General features: G+C 42.3%; 1 protein-coding gene across 3 annotated transcripts in view; it reads left to right on the top strand.

The window, feature by feature from the left end:
- CARMIL2 (capping protein regulator and myosin 1 linker 2) overlaps positions 1–15,160 on the top strand; it is a 62,059-nt gene that overhangs the window by 45,524 nt on the left and 1,375 nt on the right. For all 3 annotated transcript variants that reach the window (XM_082229268.1, XM_082229267.1, XM_082229269.1), the window contains 8 exons: positions 5,915–6,018; positions 6,639–7,047; positions 7,948–8,067; positions 8,839–8,875; positions 11,037–11,108; positions 12,161–12,511; positions 12,905–13,012; positions 14,835–14,939. In XM_082229268.1, coding sequence (XP_082085394.1) covers positions 5,915–6,018; positions 6,639–7,047; positions 7,948–8,067; positions 8,839–8,875; positions 11,037–11,108; positions 12,161–12,511; positions 12,905–13,012; positions 14,835–14,939 — 1,306 coding nt within the window. The remainder of the gene's footprint in view (positions 1–5,914; positions 6,019–6,638; positions 7,048–7,947; positions 8,068–8,838; positions 8,876–11,036; positions 11,109–12,160; positions 12,512–12,904; positions 13,013–14,834; positions 14,940–15,160) is intronic.

The following is a 15,160-nucleotide window of genomic DNA, read 5'->3' as shown; positions in this document are numbered from 1 at the left end:
AGCCCAGCAAATATGTTGTGGTGGCCAAATTTGGCCTGGTGGACCTAATTAGGCCCAGAGACTGCAGAATTCCCGACACTACAGTAGTGGTTTTTTTACTAGTTTGAATCCATTGAATCTCTGCCATTTAAATGACATGGGGAACAGCATAACTCAGGCATAGGCAAACTCAGCCCTCCAGATGTTTTGGGACTACAACCCCCATCATCCTTAGCTAACAGGACCAGTGGTCAGGGATGATGGGAATTGTAGTCTAAAAACATCTGGAAGGCCGGGTTTGCCTATGCCTGGCATACCTATTTGGTATAGAAGTCACTGACATTGCTTCAGAAAGGCCTGAAATAATCAGATATTCTTCCCTGGCTGCCCTTCGCTTGATTTTCCCCTTCTTTTGTTGAAGGGTTATACAGAGATCCCAAGATTGCTGTATTATTATTTTTGTTAAGCCCAGCAAATGTACTGCAATTAAAGTTTCCAAGGTTCCTTGTGGAGACATTTCCTCCAAACCAGGCTGTTTACATTTTGGATATGCCTTCTATATGCAATAATAATAATAATAATAATAATAATAATAATAATAATAATAATAATAATAATAAATTATTATTTATACCCCGCCCATCTGGCTGGGTTTCCCCAGCCACTCTCTCTGGGTTTCCCCACCAACAGGGCTGCCTTCAGATGTCAGTAGAAACGCTCATATCATTTGGACCACTAGAAACAAAAGGGCTAGGTTGGGCTCAAGTGAGAGGAGTAAATGTCAGGAAGGATGTGGTGATGAGAGACCACCCACCAAAACATCACTACAGTGGTGCCTCGCAAGACGAAAAGAATTCGTTCCGCGAGTCTTTTCATCTTGCGATGTTTTTCGTCTTGCGAAGCACGGTCCGTCGCAACTGCGCCTCTTCAAGCGGCTTTAAAAAAAAAAGCGCAAGACGTTTTCGTCTTGCGAAGCAAGCCCATAGGGAAATTCGTCTAGCGAAGCAACACAAAAACGGAAAACCCTTTCGTCTAGCGAGTTTTTCGTCTTGCGAGGCATTCGTCTTGCGGGGCACCACTGTACACATGTGAGAAACTAAAGCACAAAAATGTGCTAACCAGCTTCCACAGCAGCAGCAGTGGCTGCTGATGTGAAACAGGTTGTTTTTACTTATCAGCAGTAAGGGAAAATCAGGATTAAATGTGTAAAAAGGAAAAGTACAGACTCGTATTTTATAATGATGTTGTGTGCATGCTGTGTAAATTTGGGTGCATGAGTAGCACCGATTCCACAATAAATTCCCATCTGGAAACATCCAAGCATTCTAGTTAACAGGACTCCTGCAATTTCAGATAGTTCTTAAGCTTGTTAAATCTGCCACAAAAACTCACCAATGCAGACAATGTTCACTTGCATATGTTAATTTCCTAAAATGTGTGCCAGATTAAAACAGCCCCGCATTAAATGGAATTTTAAAATGAACTATCTTGGAATCCAAGAAGCCCTTTTAGACTAGCCAGTCAGAAGACAACCTCAATGTAGACCTGAGTGTGTTGTGTAATTTCAAATTGGCTTTAAACTTTGGAATATAGCCAAAGCCTGTGTTTGCTTTCCTCCCTTAAAAAAACATAAAAATATGTGTTCCCAGGGCCACAAAAAAAATTTCCCAGCATCCTCTGCAGATACATATTGGGGTGCCAAATGATTTGGAGTTCTGCACCCTGGTGTTTCTGCCAGTACTGATGCAAAGGTAGGCCCACACAATTGCATTTATACATGTGTGTATACACACACACACACACACACACACACACACACACACACACACAAGCATTCTTTAGCTGTGATTCCTGCATTGCAGGGGTTGGAGTAGATGACCCTTGGAGTCCCTTCCAGCTCTACAATTCTATTATCCACTGAAGTACAACTCTTACTTTCTAACAGGAGTGTTTTTCTATATTTTCATGTTCTCTCTTGATGTATTCTGAAGTAGTCAGTATTCAAGTCCTTGTGCTTTTCAGGTTACAATTGATCAGATGTGCCTAATCAGGGAACATGACCACTATTCTCTTTTTGTATAATAAGAGAACAACCACTGTATAGAGAATTTTAAAGGGTCCTATTTCAAAGAAGGAAGATGGATGCAATCTCCATGCTGAAGATATAGATATATTTATCTTCAGTTTTTATCACTCCCATTCCCATAAATAACAACAACACAGGAGGGACTCTCTGCTCTGCTAGGACCCTCCCTATTCTTTAGTTTAATTACTGTAATGCTTAACTCGACCTTATGTCTTGTGTTGTGTGCCAAGCTGTGGGTTGCTTAGCTAGCACTGTAACTATCTTTCCAGGAGTAGACACAGGGAAGCGTAGGATGGCTTCAGCTACTGTGTAGTGGTGGTATCATGTGATCTACTTGTGTCTTTCACTCCCCACTTTCCTTGGCTTATTGTCTGCATGTTCCCCCCCCCCCAACACTGGTTAGGCCACTGTCCATGAAAAGCTGATGCTAATTGCAAGTCTTCGTACTTCCCTGTTTAGGGAAGTTTTTAATGTTTGATATTTTATCGCTTTTTTATTCTGTTGGTTACAATTGTTCAAAATTATTATTATTATTATTATTACTACTACTACTACTACCACCACTAATGCACATATACAGGCCTCCTCATTTATCACTTGCTACGTAGCTTCCATTACTTGCCCTGATGTTACAGAAATAATTAACTTCCTTTATTGTGAACACTTCAAAATCTGTCCCACACTCCAGGGTTGCTTCTCTTGAAGGGGGTGTGGCTGGCAGACTTGTGAATATAAGAGGGAGGCAAATGTTCTAGGATAACTTGAGACTCATGTACTACCACCAGGGGAGACCTCCTGCTAGGTGCATTCCCAAAACCAAGTGTAGGATCAACAGTTATTGTCATTAACTGGATCCATCATTGTGTGTGGAGTCTTGGAGACGCTGCTTTCCTCACATGAACATATCCTGCTTGTATTCTACTCTGTATCCTAAAGGTGTGTAAGGAAGAAGGTTTTCTGATTTTTTGAGCATACACCATGTTCTAAACCAGAGCCTTCTTAGCTAAAGGGTTCATGCAGCAAGGAAGCTAAAGCAGAATTTGGGAGTAGATTGTATATTCATGTCCAATAGGAGTTGCTTCCTTTGGCCTGATTCTAGATGATTAAATAAGAACATTAAATGCTTAAATAAAAGGATGGGCTGGAGAATTAACCAAGTTTCTAAAATGCCTTCATACTTCTCAGATTTCAGTTTATACCATCTGGGTTTCAATAGCATATTCTGCAACCCTACTGTGGCGTATATAATCTGCAGTTTTAAAGTGTGAGGATTGGATTACATTTAGGGTATGTTGTATTACCTCTTTTGTAGCTCCATAATCCAATCTGTAAGAGAGAGGTTGCTTCCAGGGTTGCTGAAAGGTTGAGAACGCTGGTCAAATTTACAGAAAGCTGATTTGATGTTTGGAAATAGTAATGGCAAGATAATAAAAAAGTGGTGGTGTCTGCACTGTTCTGGGCAAAACTAAAAATGTATATGGATTTCTATGTCATATACTATGGTCACTTTTAGAGACCTGTCTTCTTTATGTCTATTTCCATCTTCTACAGGAAAGTCCCTCTAATATTAATGAAGCATAAATTCAGTTGCAACTAATTTTATTTATTGATTTTAGTGGGACTCGAGTGGGACTAACATTCTCTAAATTTGGGCTCATGTATTTAGTCCTGGGGATTAGTTATGTGTTTCCATATAGATGTACATGGAGTCCATTTTGACACAAGTGCTTTTTAATCAATTGTTTTCTTTTGTAATGGTTTATGGTTGAAACAAACTTTTATTTATTTAGTGTAGAGACCCAGCACCCTTTGTTCAGTAACTATCTGCCAGTCCCACCCCTTGACCAAACACATGAGCTTTACATTGTGCTTCCTAAACTGTTCCCAGCACTACCAACAAATTGGCAAAGAACCTGGAAAGCTTCCACAGTCCAGCCCCCTCATTTCGAAACCACTCCATCTGCTGTGAATATGGGTTGTATGAATCTCTATGTAGCTTGATGAGACTGATTGTTAAAGTATGTGCACAGCACATAACTCAACCCTTCCATTGTTAACTGTGCTGCTACTGCAGTCATTTTCAGGAGCTTCGCAATGCTATAATAAATGTGTCTAGAGCAGGGGTCAGCAACCTTTTTCAGCCATGGGCTGGTTCACCATCCCTCAGAGCATGTGGTGGGCCGGACTATTTTTTTGGGGGGGAGGGATGAACGAATTCCTATGCCCCGCAAATAACCCAGAGATGCATTTTAAATAAAAGCACATGTCCGTGGGCTGGATTGAGAAGGCGATTGGGCCGCATCCAGCCCCCGGGCCTTAGGTTGCCTACCCCTGGTCTAGAAAGTTGGGACCTGTCATGCTAAGGCAGCATTAGAATACCCTTCTATATTTTACTAATGTCTAAAAACACGATTTACTGGTATAGCTGGAACAAAATTATATTGAAGCTGTTAATCAGAACTGGATGAAGAGGTGGTGAGGTTCAATATTATTGGTTAAGAAAAAGATGCCATCATGCCTAATAAAGCTCATGTGAGGCATGCCTCCTACTAGTACACCAGCCCTTATCATCCTTTCTGTTTTTTTCTGTTTCTTCTGAAATAATAATAATAATAATAATAATAATAATAATAATAATAATTTATTATTTGTACCCCGCCCATCTGGCTGGATTTCCCCAGCCACTCTGGGCGGCTTCCACAGAAACCAAAAAACACTAAAATATCATACATTAAAAGCTTCCCTGAATAGGGCCGCCTTAAGATGTCTTCTGAATGTCAGGTAGTTGTCCATCACCTTGACATCCAATGGGAGGGCATTCCACAGGGCGGGCGCCGCCACAGAAAGAAAACTGGATTCTCCTCTGATTAGAATCCTGCGCTTGGTGCTTGCCACCATTTTTTTCTCCAAATATAAAGTATACAGTAAACTGTTCTTCTATTATACATGTTTTGAATACAATTCTGTTTTCCTTTTTTACATTGAGTCTAGAAATTCATTCTGACATCCTGCATTAAGTTTGGCCCTTACTGCTGGTGTACACAACAATCATGGTCTAGAAAGTTAGAGGAGTGTTGGGCCTCAGGTGCAAGGACCCTGCTCTAGCACAGAAAGAGAGGCAGTTTAGTGGCTTCCCACCATGCTCACACCCATTTGGCTTTCTAGGCCTCTTGGTAACCTGTGATGATGGAAAGAGGGGCAGTTTAGGGGTTACCAAGAATTATGATCTGTCTCTACTTTGTCCACTGTGTTGCAAGATTTCCATGCTTGGAAGGTGAATCATGCTCAAGACTGCAAATTGGCCTTTCTTAGAAGGTCAGCCAGACAGCACGGTGCCCAAAGCAGGGAGCAATTTTTTTTTGTTTTCTGATGAGTTTGCCATGACTGAGTCATGCCTGCTTATGAGCTGAAGGTGACTGTAAATCCAAGTGTTAAATACCTGAGCAACAGGTTTTTCTGTAGAGGAGACAAATCCTAAAGAAAGATATCAGAGAATATCCAGGATGCAAGAAACCTAGAAAGGTATCTGTCACAAGCAAGAAAGAGTGCATCCTCACTGCATGTATTTGTTGTGTAACATCGTACAAGTACTAACAACAATGCTAGGATTTATGTGCCCTCATCATATTTGTGTAATGTGATATGATGTGAAGTTTCAGTTAAGAGTTTTCTAGACCCAAACAGTATTTGCTGCTTGAATAGCTGGCCAGACAAAATATCCTCTGAGTCTGCAGTGTAAACAAGGAGAACAGAGTAAAGAGCCTGTATGGTGGTGGATTATTTTTCAATTTCATACTCCCATTTCTTATTTCTCCTGCTTGTCGCTCTGACTGTGGCACTTTCTCCTAGGTGCAGCCTCCTGTGCGTGAGAATGATGAAGACAGAAGCATCGCTAGGCTGGATGAAGGGCTAGATGAGTTTTTCACAAAGAAGGTGATTCATGAGCATTTACAGTAAGTGAAGAGTTTTCCTCAGCCCAGTCGTTACCAGTGAACAATAACTAGATGGTGGGGCATTTCTGCACCATGGGGTAGAAATCAGGGAGGCAGCCCATGACATAGGCAAATATTATGACAATGATAAAAGTTTAATGAGATTTGTTAACAATTTTCACAGCAGGCAGAACTATTGGGCAAATTTTGCATGAAGAATTGGATTGTTTCGCATGATGAATACATTCCGTGCTGAAATGGAGCACAAATGCTGTTTCCTAACATGGAGTGGCAATGCTATCTAATGCTATTTAAGGAGCCAATGCTTTCCCAAGCAGAGTAGCTTCCACTGGCACTATTGTATTGGCAGTTAGCTTCCTGTGGTTCTCTGTTTTGATATTGGGGAACATTCAAAACTGCTATCTTCAACCTGTGCAGACAAGGCATTTGTCATTTTCTGTCACAGAGTGGGTAATTATGCTGGCACCTGACTGGTTCTTCCTTCATTTAATACACTGAGTTCATTGTGGGCATATTTGTACCAAGGGTGCCCTATTCACAAAAATTCACTAGGATTCCAAGATGTCAATATGACTGCAACTCCTCAAGTAATTCTATGATTATTTCTTGTCTGGTTGCAGGCCTGCATCATTGGAATCCTGCCTGGCAGCAGCCACACCAACAACACCATCTGGTTCTCGGACCTTGAAAAAGAAAATTGGACACTTCTTTGCCTTCAAGAAGCCGAAGTCAAGCCGGGGTTCCAGGCCAGAGAAAGAGCCCGAGGGTAGTCCCTCAGCAACAAGGGGCAGGAAGCTGATGCTTAGTGACATTTTAAGGGCCCCCAGCAAAGCCAGCGAACCAACTAAAGCACTAAGCAAGTCTGAGGAAGGAGGGCTGGCTTTGGAGAGCAGAGGTTACCTGGAGCAAAGCCAAACTCCAGACAGTGCTCGAAGGGCCAGGCCAAAATACTCCAGGGAGGGGAAGTCCCAGTCCCTGATTCTTCTGTCAGGCGAAGATGAAGAGGGTCTTGGTGTGAGACATGAGAAGGTATGTCTTTTCTGTCTCGTGTGTGGCTCAGTATTTATTTAATTAAAATATCCTATTTCCACCATGGAACTCAAGGTGGCATACATGGAATTCCCAGTCTCTTATACACTGACCAGACCCAGACCTCCTTAGTTTCAGCAAGACTGTTCCATTACGTGTCTATGGGTCATTTCATGTAATGAATCTGGTCTTTTAAAGTCAATAATGTGAACACTCAGTTTAGCCCTAAGATGGAAGATGGTGAGTCTTATGATAGAGATGACTGGTCATGCCCCTTTGCTACGGAGAAGAAAAAACAGGTTTATCCCTAACAAAGCTAGGCATAAGCTGCAGTTTTCTGTGGTTGTGTTCACAGACCAACTGTCAAGATATCTTCAAAGAACACAGGTTTCCAGTTGTGTTAATGTGTCAAGAAAGGGAAGCATCCTGTAGTTGTTGACTACTTCGTAGTGAGGGCGATGTTATACAGGGGGATGTTGTCTATTTTATCTCCCCTGCCTGCTCAAACCCAGTGAGACAGATGACTGTCAAGAAGCAGCTGTACAAGTTCTTTGTCATCAAAGCAATGATTGCTGTAGGGTGGAAAGATGGATCTTACTGAAATTTCAGCTGTGGGAAAGGGACTGGATATTCTATTACTAACTATTGGACTGTTTGGGTGAGTGTGAAGAGCAGATGGTGGCTTGTGCAAGGCACCTGGTATAAAGCTTGCTTGCCTGGCTCTCCTGGCAGTATCCAGATAAATGACCTCAGAAAGGACCCCCACCCCTGGTTCACACAAAATGTAAGGTTTAGCAACACAGCCAAGCTAGGATGCTAGCTAGGTAAAGCTCCCAGTCTGTTTTGCTGAAGTAGTAAGTGGCACTGCAGCCCAGATTTGTCATGTGTTTTGTCCTATAGAAGAGGCCTTTTGAGAAGAGTGATGGGGAACTGCCCAGCTCCTTTGAACAACGTGTCCATGTCATGCTGCATCGGATTGGTGTCACTAAGGTGTTATCCACTGAAGGTAAAAAGAAACAGGTGAGGATAATGCTGCTTTTGGTGGTGGGTTTTTTAGCAGTAATAGTGACTTTTCAATTGCTTGGAACAGGCAGTCTCCTTTGGGAGAAGCTAAAAGTGTAATGAGAGCTAGGGAATGAAAAGTGTTCTGAGCAGATTATTTTCTTTGCCTGCTTCAATTAGTTTAATTTTAAATAAAACACTGTTTTATTTTGCCTTAAACGGAAACATAACTAAGGCTGCAATTCTGTACACACATACCTGGGGGTAAGCCCTACTGAACGCAGTGGAATGTACTTGTAAACCTGCATAAGATGCATAGTGTGAGTCTCTATGGAAAGAAATGCACATCCCAAATGATCTGCTGTTTGTTGCTTAATGGGCTTGCTCATGCACATCAGAGTCTCTTCAGTAGTGGAAGTTACTGGATAGATGTTCCTCTCTTTCGGCAAAAATCCAGATTGTGTTGCCTTTTAATCCATTTCATCTCCAAGATACGGTTCAGTCCCTGGTATCTGATGGACACTTAAGTGATTGTAGTGGGATATTCCATTGCCCATGAGAACAATAGTATTACAAAATTGTGTGTAAACTGACCATTACTGGCACCCTCCCTCTCATATCCACTGGGGCCTATCCCAACAGCATCCTAATTCTTACTTCAGTCAAACTGAGATCCTCTCCATTTCGTGCCAAGTTGTAGGATTTCCTTTTCCTTGCCTTTCTCATGTAGAGACAGTGTTTTCCAGAAAGGATTATCCCCTGAGAGTTTTTCTTTGCATTCTTTTGCAGAGCAAAGATGGGGAGATTAAGAAAGCTGGTTCTGATGGTAAGTAGCAGCTGACTCTACTTCTCCCCTGCTCCTACTATTCACTATGTTACATTGCTTGAGCAGTCCATACCTTGTCCTTCAATGCATCCGTTTAGAAAGAGAAGCACAGGGAAAACTGCAAACGCTTGCCTTCTGACTGTGCACTGAGCATTGATGACATCTACTGGACTTGAAAGGGAAATAATACGTGAGATATTCCTGAGAAAACACAGAACTCATGCCCATGGTGTCTTTCCACCCACTCATTGCTTGTTGTTTTCTTTGTTAAAGGAAAACCAACAATACCCCTGCTTGTTTGTTACAACTTCTTCATTGAAGTGCTCTCTGTAAACCTTAGAAAATCTGAGGAAGGCTAGCTACAGCCAACAATGCTGTTTTCACTGATTCAGGAAGATCATGTTGGGATCCAATATGTTGCCATTCCTTTTTTATATATGTTTTTAGTAAAAGATTTTCCATAAATAACAAGAATACATTCAGTGTCTCTATTTTCAAATAGTAGAGTCTTTCACACAGATCAATTGCAGTCAATTTGAGACATTTTTGTTATAAGCAATGTGGGGTTGAGGGGGAAAGAGAAGTGGGGAGATAGTAGAGAAGAAGGTGTTGGGAAGAGACAGTAAAGTTTCATTCTTTACGGAGTATATGAGTGGTGCTTTTATGTCTATGGTGTATGGATAGGTGTCTTACTTTTGCTGATGAAGTGAGAGCAAGAGATCATGCTACACATAATGACAAATGATTTATTTTAGCATCAACTCACTGTTTCAAATTCTATTTTATAATGTAATGGTTCCGATCTTCTCAAATATGAGCTATGGGGGTATCTTTCTGCAAGCAAGAGCAAGGTATTTTCATGTTAAGTGAGTAACTAGAGCAAACCTGCCACAATGATGTGGAGATTTGTGAGAGCATGACTCCCAAATTTCAAGCTGGGCCAGCCGGATATACTGCTGGCAGAGGTGCCAACAGCCTGACATTTGGGGTGGTGAACCTCTGGCCTGCAGGCCAAACTTGGTCCCATTTACCCCACAAGGCTATTTTCCCCAAATCACACCCACCTGCCCATCTGCTGATGGGCAGGAGAGGGTTTAATCCTGCATTGGCGGTGCACTGTTCCCAGCAGGAAACACGATCATGTAGCCAAGGCAGTAAGATTTAATTCCCACTCAACAGCTGATGAACGGAGGGTAAATCTGCTTAGTTCAATCATGCCATCATTCCTGTTTAAGCCCCCCAAATTGGAGTTTCAAAGTGTGGGGTATGTCTGAAAGGGAGTGCTTCTCTAAATATCCAAGAGAGCAGACAGTGACGGAGGACGTGAAAGAAGCATGCATTGTACAAGCTCATTTCTCCTCTCCCTCACCCTCCACTGCCTGCTCAGATTTTTAAAGGCTTGCTTCTTCTCTCCCACCCACCCCTTTAAACATCTGAGAGGGTGGTGGTGGGTAGGAGAAAGGAGCAGGTTTCTTTCTCCTCCCTGTGGCACCCACTTGCTCAAATGTTTAAAGGACTTTGCCAGTTGCCCCAAGCTCTAAATCTCCAAGATTGGGAATTAAAGATGGGCAAGGGATTTTGACATGTGACTAACCCCACTCGTATATCAAATTTGGCCTATGATAAGGAATCTGGCACATGGAGCCAAAAGGGTTGCAACTAATTCTCTTGAGATAATATGCAACATATAATGAGCTTGCAATGGTGTTCAATATCTAGTTCTCAGTGAAGTGGTTAACCTGTGCACAAGCTTTATCACTTCACACTGGTGGAATTTATGCCATTCATATGTTGCTTTTTCCATTATCAAAATTTAGTAATACATTCATGAGGTTCCCAGGCTATATCTTACCCTGGCACTGACCTGACCTGAACCTGCTTAGCTTCATTACGGTTGCCTTCAGACTATCTTCCATAGAAAAAAAATCCCATACATGTAGAAAACTAGATGTCAAGCAGAAGAGTTCTAGTTAGTTTTCTACATGCAGGGAAGGATTATATCATATAAGCCTCCAGCTGCATTCAGCAGGATCTAGGTTTTTACAAGTTTAGCTGCACTTTGGATAAATAACCCTTTGACCTTCAGCAGTAATCCATGCCCCCAAACACATTCTACACCTTGTTTTTGCCTGGTTCTTGAATGTGGTTGTTTGGTTTCTAGGGGATATTGTGGACAGTTCAGCGGAATCTCCTCCTTGCCCCTTGAAATCACGCACACACTCCATGTCCACAGGTAGGTGTGCTTTGAGATTGGTGAGTTTCTTTTCCATGGTGCTTTATAATACTGTAGTTTTCACTCTTTAGCTATAGCAGATCAGTCTCTTCAACTGTTCACACACTTGCCATGGCAATCTGCTTATAGAGCTCAGGGCCAAAGCTAGGCATGGGATAATGGGGGATTTCCTCCCAATGCAAACAACAGCTTCAGAATAACAGTGTTTGTCAGGACCACAGAGGGGCAAGTAAGGGTTAAACTCCCCCATCCCTGTTCCCAATAATAATAAACCCTTTCAGTGGCTGCTATCTGCATTAAAAACAACAACCATGCACAATAAGTACAAAGACACATTTAATGTCATGTCTAGTTTAGCCCTTGGTCTCAAAGAACACAGATCAGAGGTCATGGGACAAACTCTTGACCCAGCCCCACAGTGGGCTGGGGAATAACAGATCATTAGTTTATAGCCTCTCTGTATTAGGCTCAAGTTACTTTTGTCCTATGCGAACTAAGCAAAAGCACAGCTGCTTCATGCAATTCCTCAGAGATGAACTGAAACAGTTTCTACAGAATGCATTTATGTACTGATGGGGTAGGCCACATCACATTTTTTTTTGAAAAAAAATATAGTGTTCCGAATGAAACTGCTTTACGTTCCTCCAGGTTTTGCATGGAGATATGGCCCTTGGGGTATCTTTGGGGGTTTATGTCAGGAAGTCATTTGCCCACAGAGTTCCAGTGTGGTGTAGTGACATTTAATGTATTAGGATTGGGGAGAATGTTGTCCAAATTTCCACACGGTCATCAAGCTTACTCAATATACCTCACCATAACCAACCTCAAAGGCTTGTTGTGAGAATAAAATCAGAGGGTGAGCCATGTATGCTGCCCTGAGCAATGTGAAGGAAGAACAGGATGAAAATGTAAAAAAGTAATAATAATGGTAGAAAGAGGGAATAAATAAATGATTTGGAGATGCAGAATCATCCCAGAAGAACTGATCAAGCATGTAAGAGTGGGGTGTGTGAATGCCGGTCCACTTGATAGCATGTGGTGCTGTATTGCAGATCCCTCCGTGCGGCTAGGTCCTGCTGATGCTGCTGGCAGAACAGGTACAGAACCCAGTGGAGGATCCAGTGAGGGGAGACTATCCTGGAAAGCTCTTGGGAAGCAACTCAATGTAGAGCTCAAGGGCAAGTGTTCAGAACTCAGCTCTTCGCCAAGAAGAGCTTTTGCCGTACAAGAGCCAGCCAGCCCAAGAGAGCAGAAAGCAAAAGAGAGCTGGAGCAGCAGTTTGCCCAGGATTGGGAGAAGCACAGCAGGCCCTCTTCCTATGCGGAGGACTAGCAATGCTGGAGAAGGACGAGCATTTGCCGAGCTACAGAATTCATATGCTGACGTAAACGTGATTGCTGGAGGTACGTTAAGTAGATTCCGGTACTAGTGGGGCTCCAGTATTGAAATCCTGCTTCCCAAAATCTTGCTGCTTGCTTCTCTGCCAACATCCCAGAGGCCAGAGCACAGTGAAGCAAGTTTTCTCTATGTCTCAATTTGCTATAATGTTCATTTGGAACAAGGGAGAAGGAAAGTGTAATCTGGCTGTCTCAGCAAACTTGTATTTCTTGGAACATTGCATGGGATGTAGCTAATTAATCCAAAGTTTGTAGCTTGCCAGTAATAGGCTGGCCAAATCTGGAGAAGTTATGGCTTAACAGCAAAACCTACTTTCTGTGTGGCTGCTCCCAGAATACGCCTGAAATTTGTCAAGGCCTGCTTGAATAGCATTATAACCCCTACCCTCTATCTTTCAGACAATCAACTCAAACCCAAATCTCGTCTGAAGCCTGTGGCAAACCGGAGGGCCATGTCTGTTCATGAAGAACAGCTCAGGGACCAGGCCTGTGCAGCAGAGCTGCACCGTAAGTAAACATGCAAAGCACAGCATTCTTTCAGAGCACAAATCATGATCTAAAGAATGAATTTACTGTCTAGGTGGCTCTTGCAAGAAGCAAAAACTCTGCTTCCATGCACCCTGGGGTACTTTTCAGATAATCCCTTTCTCCCAGTCTCATTTCATTTTGGATTTGTTAACAAGAAACAACTGTCAACGTTTTAGACTTATATTGCTTTTTCTTCCACTAAGCACTGATTCAGTGAGATTGGCCTTCATCCCTGCCACCTATTTAGAAGTAAAAGTAAGTCAGGTGAATTAATATACAAGGTACCAGTGTTTGGTTTTGTGGTGGTTTGGGAACTGTGTAGGACAGTGTCTTCAACACTTCAAAGTGTGGGGAACTGGTTAGATAGTAGTCTCAAAATGCTGTCAGCAGAAGGCAAGGGTTAGTTTTTTCTAAAATAGGCACTGGGCCTCAGGTATGTACCGAATTACCAGGGACCTGGAGTGTTCCTTAAGTGAGACAGGCTGTTGCTGGTCAGCAGATGGGGAGAATGTAAGTTTTACACACACAGAGAGAGAGAAAAAGAGAGAGAGAGAGAAATCATATATGATGTTGCTTCATAAAATGTTTGTGAAGAGGGTATGGACCATGATAGGGGACTATGGTGTTAAATGTGCATGGCTGAAGGAGAAAGAGTAGAGCTATGGAGCTAAGAGTAATATTACCTTTTAAGATAATTCCCCTCGCCCAAAAAATCTGGACCACCAGCCTTGCTTAAATTTGCCATCCTTCTTATTGGTTGTCACCAGCTTGTGTCTCATTCTATATTACAAGTTCAATGAAATAGAAAGGGGTTAAAAATAAGGATAGGGGAGAAGAAAGTGTAAGGCATGTAGGCAACAGATAAACTGAGGGGTGTGTGAGTAATCTGCAACAGTCTGAATGTTGATTAAAAGTGTCAACAATAAGATAGTGCAGACATAAAGTCCCAAATGGACTTATATTAAAAAGGGAGAAAATAAATAAGGCAATCAGAAAGGTCAGTGAAACATTCATTAGTATAAAAGACCATTGGACAAGATAAGAGGTTATGCATGTCAGAAGTGTGATACAAAGAAACCACCAAGCCTCTGTCTGAGATCTGAATATAAGCAGGTTTTGGAAGAAATAATAGGCAAGTCACTGCTTACATGTCCATTGGAATTGCCACTAGCCACATATCCTGATAATGCGAAACTGGGGATTCATGGATTCTCTTGAATAAAAAGATTATGACAGAAGTGTGTTACTACAGCATAAACTGACAAGCAATAAGAATACCAATAAAAATCTACGGTGGTACCTCTGGTTATGAACGCTTCTGGTTACAAACACTTCGGGTTATGAACTCCACTAACCCAGAAGTAGCTGCTCCTGGTTGTGAACTTTGTCCCAGGATGCAAATGGAAATTGTGCACCGCAGGATAAGAACAGTTTCATCTCAATAACAGACCTCCGGAACGCCTTAAGTTCGTAACCAGAGGTACCACTGTACTTGGAGCCAAGGAATTGGACTCCGAAGGCCATTGTCCATTAGCTGTGCTCATCTGCCAGCTTGTAACTACTGCTATGTACATATGACTTTAGCCCATCTGCCATGAGGCTAGAAGTGGGATATCACTGCCAAGAGCTCTAGAACAGAACAGCATCTGCTGGAGCACTGTGTACAGTGATCCTTAAATATTACACACAGAATGTACTTAGTGACATTTTACAGAACTGCCAGCCTTGTTATCTATCTCAACTGCAGCAGGCCTCTTTCTCAATCTGGTTAACATGTTCACCTGACTTTTATTCCCTACAGATGCAAAGCTTCCTCTTTGTCTGCAGCGCTCCCCAATTGTGAAATGGAAGATTAAGCCCAAGTCCTTGTTGGAGCCCGGGACATCTACACCATCTGACTCACCAGGTAAGGACAGCCGCCCCCGTCGCCCCAAAAAAGTATACAGTGCCCCCCCCATAGACAGATTTAATACTTTTATATAAAAACTTCCCAAGTTGGTTCCAAACTTTATTACTCAACTTCTGTTGATTGCGGCACAAGTGGTATAATTACCTAGCACTTACCACAGAGGAGCCAACAATCCAACCCCACCCCATGAACACCTGTTTTTTGGACAGCAGTATCTA

This window comes from Podarcis vaucheri (assembly GCF_965113315.1).
Source record: "Podarcis vaucheri genome assembly, chromosome: 7".
Taxonomy (NCBI): domain Eukaryota; kingdom Metazoa; phylum Chordata; class Lepidosauria; order Squamata; family Lacertidae; genus Podarcis; species Podarcis vaucheri.
Note: the sequence above shows the minus strand (reverse complement) of the source record. Positions and strands in the feature narration are given on the sequence as shown.